This window comes from Orycteropus afer, unplaced genomic scaffold (genome assembly GCF_000298275.1).
Source record: "Orycteropus afer afer isolate SDZICR_OR568_19922 unplaced genomic scaffold, OryAfe1.0 scaffold00099, whole genome shotgun sequence".
NCBI lineage: Eukaryota > Metazoa > Chordata > Mammalia > Tubulidentata > Orycteropodidae > Orycteropus > Orycteropus afer.
The window spans coordinates 3031602-3041499 of record NW_006921686.1 but is presented as its reverse complement, the minus strand read 5'-3'; the positions used below and the strand labels follow the sequence as shown (position 1 = coordinate 3041499).

General features: G+C 57.4%; 1 protein-coding gene across 1 annotated transcript; it reads right to left on the bottom strand.

Moving 5' to 3' along the window:
- Nucleotides 1-1189: 1189 nt before the first annotated feature.
- PTGIR (prostaglandin I2 receptor) lies at nucleotides 1190-4229 on the bottom strand. The gene is made up of 2 exons (XM_007942888.2): nucleotides 3462-4229; nucleotides 1190-1573 (listed from the first exon to the last, which is right to left on the bottom strand). Exons 1-2 carry the CDS (start codon nucleotides 4227-4229, stop codon nucleotides 1190-1192), a joined length of 1152 nt encoding a protein of 383 aa, XP_007941079.1.
- Between the last annotated feature and the right edge of the window lie 5669 nt (nucleotides 4230-9898).

Genomic DNA, 9898 nt, shown 5'->3' with positions numbered 1-9898 from the left:
CAATGAGCAGTGTCCCGTGAGAGACACGGAGACGCAAACACAGAGGGAAGACACCACATGCAGACGGAGGCAGAGGTGGGCGTGACGCATCCACGAGCCAAGCAATGTCCGGGACTGTGGGCAACCACCCGAAGCTCCAGGGGGCCTGGGGGACCTTCCCCTGCAGCCTCAGAGGGAACACAGCCCTGCAGGTACCTTGACTTTGGACTTCCAGCCTCCAGAGCTGTGAAGACAGTGAATTTCCATTGTTTCAAGCCACCCAGTTTGTGGGACTCTGTTACAGTGACCCTACGGCTGTTACAATTACACCTGGGGCTGCAGCCCACACCCCTTCAGCCACCGGCCCCCACAGCCCCTCACCTGTGCCCCACTGTCCACCTGTGACATCCCTAGAGTTTCTCAGGCCTTTTCAGATCATGCCACCCACGATGCAGCAGTGTCCCCTGCCTCTCACCTCCCCTTGGGGTGCCAGGTCTGCTGACTCCCAAGCTAGGGTCCCAAGTCTGGAGGGAGGCAGAGAGCAGGGGTGTCAGGGCGTTCTGAGAATCTTCCGGTCCTTGAAGAGGCTTGTAGAGGTCAGGGCATCCCCTCGGGATTTGGGGGGACAGCCGGGACACCCTGGATAGATCAGGATCGGAGCCGGGAGCTTAACCCCAGCAGACTCGAGCATGCGAAAAGCTACTGGGAACCTTCCCGCCGTCTAAATGTTTAGACAGTGAGATGGATGGGGAGCCAGGGCCAGGAGGGCCACCCAGGCCCCCAGTTATTTTGGGAGAACGATTCTTTCTGTGTTCCAGGATAAACTTTCCCTCACTCGCTCTGAGAGCCTCCAGCAGCAGCCCTGAAGGAGAAGAAATAGCAGCTGATCACCCCCAGAATTTGGGGGTGCAGGGTTCTGGCCGGCCAAGGCTCCAGGGTTCAACCTTCTGCTGACCCCTCTTGCAGCCTGCAGCCATGTCCCTGGGTAGTGCCAAGGATTAACCCAGTCAGCTACTAACCAAAAGGCTGCAGGTTCAAAGTCCCCCCATATTGCCTCAGAGAAAGGCCTGGTGACTGCCCCCAAAGTCAGCCATTGAAAACCCTCTGGAGCTCAGTGCTACTCGGACACAGACGGGGCCGCCGTCAGTCAGAAGCAGCTCCAAGGCTCCAGGAAGCCAGGCTGGAGACGGATGACAGGGCCACTAAGCCGTCAGCACAGAGAGCAGGCTGCGGCGGGCTCGGCCTTGGAGCCCGTTCCCCCGAGGCCGCCAGATCCCTGCGCGAGAGGTGAAGCGGCCACGCGGCCCTCGCCCCAGGCTGACATAGGCACCCAGCTCCCCTCCTTGCCCTCCAGGACTGGGGGGGGCCTTGAGTCCTTCCGCGAGGCGGGCTGGGCAAAGGGCGTTTGCAAGTCTCCGCTGGCAGCCGGGGGGCCCAGGCCGCAGAGCCAGACCCGGAGGCGCTGGAACACAGCCTTGCGGAAGAGAATGAAGACCCAGGGATCCAGGATGGGGTTGAAGGCGGTGAAGCGGAAGGCGAGGAGGTCCCCCATCTCGCTGCTGTCCGGGGCGATGGCCTGCGTGAAGCCGCGGATCTGGAGGCGGGACGAGGCGTCAGAAGGAACCGAGAATCCCCTGCTCCCCCCCACGGGCCCCCCCAGCACCCCGCATCCTGCTTGCTCCCTGAATGAAGAAAAGGGCACTGCGTAAGTCAGCGGGGGAAGGAAGTAAGATAAGATGAATGAATACGCAATAACCAGTGCATCCGTGCGCAGAGGCACTGAAGCCCCCCGGAGGCCTGGCGAGAGGGAGGAAGGTGAGGGGCTGTGTCTGGGGGGCTCCTGGCGCCCCGGGAATCTGCGGACTCTTTGGTGTCTAAACCTGCTGCCGCCTGGAGTCAAATCTGACGCACAGGGACTCTATAGGGCAGAATAGAACCGCCCCACAGGGATTCCAGGTTGTAATGTTTAAGGAAGGAAACTACCACATCTTTCGTCTTTCTCCCAGGAGCGGGGTTGGTGCGTTCCAACCCCAGACCTTTCCATTACCAGCCGAGTGCTTAACCACGGTGCCACCAGGGCTCCCTTCTGCGCTCTCTGTTGTTGTTGTTGTTATGTGCCGTCGAGTCGGCCCCGACTCATAGCGACCCCTCCTTGGGTTTCCGAGGCAGTATCACTACGGAAGTAGGATTGCCCAACCTTCCTTCCGAGGAGTGGCTGGTGGGTTTGAACCGCCAGCCTTCTGGTTAGCAGTCAAGTGCTTTAGCCACTATGCTACCAGAGCTCCTCTAGGCCCCCTGAAACCCCCTGCAGAATTGCTATGTCCGCGTGTGGGGTCCACACCTCTTTCTGGTCTCTGAGTCACGCATAACCCACAGCAGGTCTGAGGACCCTCCAAATGTGGCCTAGCCCCTGGAAAACAGGCCTGGAGTATTACGTGGGTGGGGGGGGAGACACATCTGAGTGTGTCCCACAGGCCACTGAACCCGGAGCAGGAGGGGAGTGGCTGCAGCCCCTGCAGGAAGCAGGGTTGAAGAAGGGAGAGTCAAACCACAGAGCAGAAGGGTGGAACTGACATGGGGAAGCAGGGAGTGGGGGGAGGGGGAAGTCAAGCTCTGAAACTGGGGACCCAGGGACCCTGGCTCTGTGTGAGAGTGGACAAGAGTCCATAGCCCCTCAGCTGCAGAATGGTGCCAGGACAGAACACGGTTCCCTTCTCCTGGCAAACGCTGGCTGGGGGAGTGGGTGGATGAGGTCATCTTGAAGACTGCGAAGGTGTCTGTAAGTCCCCAAGCAGCGTCGGGGGCAAGGACCCCTGCTGACACAAGGGTAAGCGCTGGGCTGCTAAAATCCAAATAGTTCGATCCCACACAATAGCCACCAGAGAAAGACGCCGTGAGCTGCTCCCATACAGACGACAGCACCGGAAACCCTATGGAGCAGTTCTGCTCTGACAGGTGGAGGCACTATGAGCTGGAACTGAGCCAACCGCACACAACAAGGAGCACGCGGCAGGCACAGACCACGTGCTCCGTGGACGGTGGGTCTTATTTACAAGGAGTCTTCCCTGGAGGGTACAAACGGTTAAGCACTCAACCAGGAGCCAAAAGGCTGCTGGTTCGAATCAACCCAGAGGCGCCCCGGAAGAAAGCCCTGGCAATCTGGCTCTAAAAGGCCTTAAAACCTTTGTGGAGCGGTTCTGACGCACACGGGGTCACGTGAGTGGAAATCAAATCCAGGCAACTAACAACAGCATTACAGTGGGTGGGGGTCATTGTGATTGTGGGGGAGGGGCAAGAGACACCTGGCCATGTGGCAGAGGAGAGACGAGGGGCTACAAGGGAGGTAAGTGGGGACACGGCCAAGTGGGGAGGTCTTGCCCCTTCGGAGTCTCAGTCTTCCCGTGTTCTTACGCGTGGGATGGGGCACAGCCAGGCGCCACCTTCTGCCCCGCCCACCTGTCCCGGCTGCAGAGGGGACTCACCGTGAGTGGCAGGGAGCACACGGCCATGATCCCGGTCATGAGCGCCAGCAGGACCAGATAGTCCACCTCGTCCTCGCCCGCCCGGGGCCCGGGCGCCACTGAGCTCTGGTGGCGCCTCTGGTGGCGGTACATGCGGCAGAGGCTGAGGGTGACCGAGCCGTTGCAAAAGAAGATGGCGGCCACCAGCAGCGCCACGAGGCTGGCGTAGGCCAATGAGAAGGCGCAGCTGCCCGGCTCGGCTGCGCGCATGCGGATGAAGCACCAGCTGCCGGGGCAGTACTGCTGGTGGCGCCCCAGGCCCAGCAGGGGCAGTGAGCAGAAGACGGTGCAGAAGGCGTAGATGGCGGGCAGCGCCAGGCGGGCGCAGCGCGGCCCGTCGAGCTGGGCGTACAGGTAGGGGTGGCTGAGCGCCAGGCAGCGCTCCACCGCCATGGCGAACAGGATGAGCGTGGAGGCCAGGACGAAGAAGGTCATGGCGAAGGCGAAGGCGTTGCAGAGGGCCGGGCCTCCCCGGGCCAGGCCCAGCAGCGAGCTGTTGCGGGCGTAGGCCACGAACACGGCGGGGCTCAGAAAGCACGTGCCCAGCAGGTCGGTGCCCGCCAGCCCCGTGACCAGCACTGCAAACGCCGAGGGGCGTGACCGGCGCCGCGTCCCTAAGATGCCCAAGGCCAGCCCGTTGCCCACCACGCCCGCCACGAACATCAGGGTGCTGGTGGCCGGGCCCACTGAGCCCCGGACGTAGGTGAGGTTTCGGCAGGAATCCGCCATGCTCGGCCTGCGTTTGTCTGCGGGGCCTGGACCGACGTCGAGGAGGGTCCCCAAGGGTGGGAGGTGGGTGGGCGAGGAAGGAGGGGCCGGGCGCTGATTGGGCTGCTCGTGTGGCCACACCCCAGCCCACTCAGACGCCCACCACCTGCAGCCTCCCCGGGGTACGCATGGCAGCAGGGGGGCGGTGTCTGTCTGGTGTCTGCTTGTCTCCCCGCCTGCCCCCAGCTCCCTGCGTGTGTGCGTGTCTCTGTGTGTGTGGTATCGGTCTGTCTGTCTCTCCCCTCAGTCTTTCCCAGTCTCTCTGTCGCAGTCCTGCTCTCTGCAAGTGCCCCGAGTTCTTTCCTCCTCCGTTTCTTGCTACTCGCTGTCTCTGTCCCCTGCCCTGTCCACCCACTCAGCCGCCTCCCCTGCCAGTCACCTACCACTTCTCTGCACCTCTGATATCTCAGCCCGTCCTGACCGCACCTCTGGTCTCCAGTCTCTGTCTCTCTCTCTCCTTTGGTCCAGCTACGCGTGTCACTGGCTTCTCTCTCCTCCCTCCCATCTCACCCTCGCCCTAGCTTTTTCATTTCCTCTCTCTGCCCCGCCCTCCTTCACCCGCTGTCTCCCTCCCCTCCTCTGCCCGCTCCCCCATCACCCTGCGGCCCCCTCAGCCTCTGCAACCATCCCTGCCCCGCCTCCCCTCCCTGCGGCCTCTCTCAGCCCTGGGTCCCCACCACCTTTCAGCCACCTGCCACCACCCCATTACCAGGTCTGAGCCCTTCTCCAGGGACCCCTTGTCTCCGGCTCCCAGGTAGGGATGACAAGTGAGGACCACGGAGTCGGCCCCACATGGAACCTGGAGCCCACCAGCGGGGCCAGGATGGGGCCCAGCTGCCCAGTCCTTGAGGGGGTGGCAGGGCCTGGCCATCTGGAGTGGCCTCCTGGGTTTATTCTGGGCTCAGCCCCGGGGTTAGAACATGGCTCAGGGATTGAGAAATGACCAGGAAATTCCTTCCTGATTCACTGTTTTCCAGGCATCACCAACATTTCTGTTCCCTGGACACCGTTCACTCCTTCCAGAGGCTGAGGAAGGAGATGGCCGGCCAGAGAAAAAAAAAGCCAATCTCTGGAGCCCTGTGCTGGGGCTCCTGGCTCACACACCCAGCCGCCGCGTCCTGAAAAGGCAGCAGTGGGAGAGACCAGGGAGAAGAGATCTGGTGTCCAGTCGGGACAGACCGGAGGCCAGAGGCCATCCGTGACCCATCCTCAGAGGGGATCCTTCCCACCCTCTCACTTCTCCCCACAGCACTCCCAGGCTCCAGGCCAAGGTCTGGTGACTTCCAGAAATAATATTTTAGCTGCAGATGGCAGTCCGGGGCTTGGCGGTCACTGACACACTGATTTCTCCCACTACACCCCCCCAAAACCCACCACGCAGACGTCGCCACCCTTGGGCCGGCCTGGTCAGCGTGCTTGTCCCAGCTGCTGGTAACAGGGCAGTACTCAGAGCCCACTCAGTCAGTCCCTGACTTCCCACACAGCCTCTTGGCCCTTCAGGGCTAAATGACACTTTGGGGACCCTCTTAAAAAAAAAAAAAAAAAGCTGCTGTCAAATCGATTCCACCTCATGGCAACCCGATGTCTTACAGGGTAGAACTGTTCCCCATGAGGTTTTCTTGGCTGAAGTAGACTGCCAGGTCTTTCTTCCGTGGCCCCTCTGGGTGGGTTTGAACCACCACTCTAGGTTCACAGTCCATCTTAAACCATCGGTTTAAGAGAGACTTGGAGGCCCTCTCAAACACTCCCTGTTTTTCAGCAAGGCAATTTAAGTGCAGAAATTACAAGACTCGGGGTCTGGCATGCACTTAACTTGGTTTCCTGTCTCAATTCATCCACTTGCCTGCTCTGTGGTGGCCCTAGGTAAGAGCAGGAAGCAGGTGTATCTCAGTTTTCTCATCTGTACAATGGGGTGACGCTGGCCCATTGGGCGGCCGTGGCCAGCACCCCATCCAAGGGGGTCTTGTGACACAGAGCCCGCGCAGCTGGGTCCAGAAGGCATGTTCCTGAGCCCAGAGACTGCACCAGTGGGCAGCTGCTGCTGTCCCCTCCCCCGCCTGGGGACCACAGCCCCCTCCCTCTGGCTCCATCTCCCTATCACCCATGCCCAGCCGACTTTGCCAGCTTCCGGCAATGTGAGTGCCCGGCTCCAGACACACTAGGGACTCCCTGAGGGGCCATGCGGCCTGGCCACATGCCCGACCCCTACCCTCCGGTCCCCAGGCAGATGCAGAGGGAGCTCAGGAAGTCATATCATATTAATGAGGGATGACGCCTGGAAGGCTTAGGTCCTGTCTCCGAGTCAGAGGACTTGGGGGGCGGGGGGAGAAGGGAGCTCTGGTTGCCGGAGCTTTCTTCCCATTGGCTTCCTGCCCCTACCGGCGAGCATGGAGGCTTCAGGCATTCCACTGTGCTCCTGTCCCCAGCAGGACCTGGGATGAGCCCCATCCCCTCGCCAGGCCTCATTATCCTCACCTGGGCCGTGGAGGGGCCACGAGGCCTTGCAGGCCTGACATCCACTCTGGCATCTGTCTCAGGAGCAGATGGAGGCGGCAAGGATTGTAACTCATTTCTGACCTCAAGGGTCCCTGAGGTCCGTGCCAGTGCTAGTCATGCTTCCACTCACCCCCTGCCCAGCTGGGGCTACAGCCAGGGCCCCGGGGCCAGACCCACGGCAGGGGCCGCTGAGGATCCTGAATGCAACGGGTGTCCTTCCATAACATGCCTTGGGGTGAGGGGTCACCCCGACTGGGCTATGGGAGGGTGGCTTCCGGGGGTGCTGTGGGAAGGAACTGTGCTGGGGGGGGTGAGTCAGCAGCTCTTCCTCCACCCACTCCCAGGAACAGGGCTCAGGCCTCCCCAGAGGAACCCCAGGGCAGAGAGGAGACCAGAGACACCTGGAAGTGAGGACTGCACCCAGAAGTGGGGAGGGGGAGATGGGGACCTGAGAGAGGGTGTGGGTGCCCTGGGGCTTATGTGTAGATTGTGAACTTCACAGGTGAGTCTGTGTGTAGTTGTTTTTATCAGCATGGTGAGTGTGTGCGTGTGTGTGTGTGATTGCAGGTGCTTTCTGTGCTCTGGTGCTGAGCACAAAAATACATCCTAGTGGAGCTGGGTGTGGCCGTGTACAGTGGGAGCCCGTGTGTCTTGATGTGCATGGCCACGTCTGATGTGGGTTGTGGCAGTGCATAACCTCACATGCACGTCTTTAGAGCTACAGTTGGATTGTGGCCATTTGTGTGTGTTTGCGGCACTGGGTGGTCATTACTGTGGGTCTGCATGTTGTCTGTGGGTGTGTCTCTATTGGCATGGCTGGTTTCTGCATTGTGTGTGCATGTGTGTATATGCATGTATTGTGGACACATGGAATTCTGTGTGTGTGGATGGGTATGGCTGTGTCTATATGTAAACTGGTTCCTGCTGTGCACTGTCCATGGACATGGCTGTGTGTGTGTGCGCACGTGTGTGCTGATGTGTGTAATGTGGATTCGTGTGTCTTTACAGGCATGTATGTGTTTACACAGGTGTCTTTCACTCTGTGTGACTTCGTGGGAAAACTTTGTCTTTAGGGATATAGCTGGGTCTATTTTTTATGTCTGTGTGTGTCTATTTATTGCACATTCAAGTGTGTCTATACAGGCATGGTATCTATGAGTGTATTGCTACTCTGTGAAGTCTTGTGGATGAGTTTTTCTTTAAGGATATAGCTAGGTCTATTTGTGTGTCTGTTATGTGTTCATGTATTTCTTTAAGGCTGTGTCTCTCTGTGCATGTCTGCGAGTGTGTAAAGGGGTGTCTCATGCTGTGGGAAGAAAGGGAATTTAGAAGCTCATCTCCACCACTCACCAATCTCTAGATATGTGATTCTGGGAAAATTACATCCCATATTTGTGCTACAAGGAACCTCTACATAGACCAAGAGGTAGACATCTGAATAGAACAAGGGGATATTATATGGTTTCACATCAAGAAAGGTATGCATCAGGGCTGTATCCCTTCACCATACTTAGTCTGTAAGGAGCTCTGGTGGCGTAGTGCCTAAGGCATTTGACCACTAGCCAGAAGGCTGGCGGTTCAAACCCACCAGCTACTCCTCGGAAGGTTGGGCAATCTACCGTAGAAACCCAAGAAGGGGTCTCTATGAGTCAAATGCAACTCCATGGCAGTGAGTTTGGATTTGGTTTATTCAGTCTGTATGCTGAACAAATAATTCAAGAAGGTAGACTATATGAAGAAGAACGCAGCTTCGGGATTGGAGGAAGAGTCATTAACAACCTGCGATATGCACATGACACAATCTTGCTTGTTGAAACTGAAGAGCTGAAGCACTTTCTGATGAAGATCAATGACTACAGACTTCCATATGGATCACACTTCAACATAAAGAAAACAAAAATCCCCACAGTTGGACCAATAAGCAACACCATGATAAACAGAGAAAAGATGAAGTTGTCAAAGATTTCATTTTACTTGGATCAAGTCAATGCCCACGGAAGCAGCAGTTAAAAATCAAACAATGCATTATTGCACTGGGCACATCTGCTGCAAAGACCTCTTTAGAGGGTTCAAGAGCAACAATGTCACTTTGGAGAATAAAGTGCACCTGACCCCAGCCATGGTCTTTTCAGTCGTCTCCTGGGCATGTGAGAGCTGGGACAATGAGTGAGGAAGACCACAGATGAACTGATGCATTTGCATTGTGGTGTTGGCAAAGAATATTGAGAATACCACGGGCTGCTGGAAGAATGAATCTGTCTTGGATGAAGTGCAGTTGGAAGGCTCCTTAGAAGTGAGAACAGCCAGACCTGTGTCTTGCACTTTGGACATGTTATCAGGAGGTACCAGTCCCTGGAGAAGGCCGTCATGCTCGATAAATAGAGTCAGTGAAAAAGGGGAAAACCCTCAAGGAGATAGATTGCCACAGTGACTGCAATGACAGAGACAAGCATAGCAATGATACCGTGGGTGGTGCAAGGCTGGGCAGCAGTGTTTCGTTCTGTGACATGAGGTCATTATGTCCTGATGCTGTGACTATATGGCACCTAATGACATCTACCAACAAAAGCAACAGCATCTAAGCCTTGGGTTCTTCCCCTTAAAATGTCCACCTTGATCTTCCTGGCATGTTATGTGAAGATTGCAGAGAACTCACCCCTGCCTCCCTGCTTCCTAAACCAAAAAAACAACAAACTCATTGCCATTGAATCCATTCAACTCATAGCAACCCCTCCTTGGGTTTCCGAGGCAGTATCTCTACAGAAATAGATTGCCCAACCTTCCGTCTGAGGAGTGGCTGGTAGGTTTGAACTGCCAGCTTTCTGGTTAGCAGTCAAGTGCCTTAGGCACTGCACCACCAGAGCTCCTACCTTCACAGAAGCAAAGCCCAAACCAAACCCAGTGCCTGGAGGGGATTCTGACTCACAGCGCCCCTAGAGGACAGAGTGGAACTGCACCACAGGGTCTCCAAGGCTGTCAGTCTTAATGGGAGCAAAGCCCAAACCAAAGTCACTGCCATTGACTTGACTTGACTCATAGTGACCCCTCCTTGGGTTTCCGAGGCAGTATCACTACGGAAGTAGATTGCCCAGTCTGCCTTCTGAGGAGTGGCTGGCGGGTTTGAACTGCCAGCC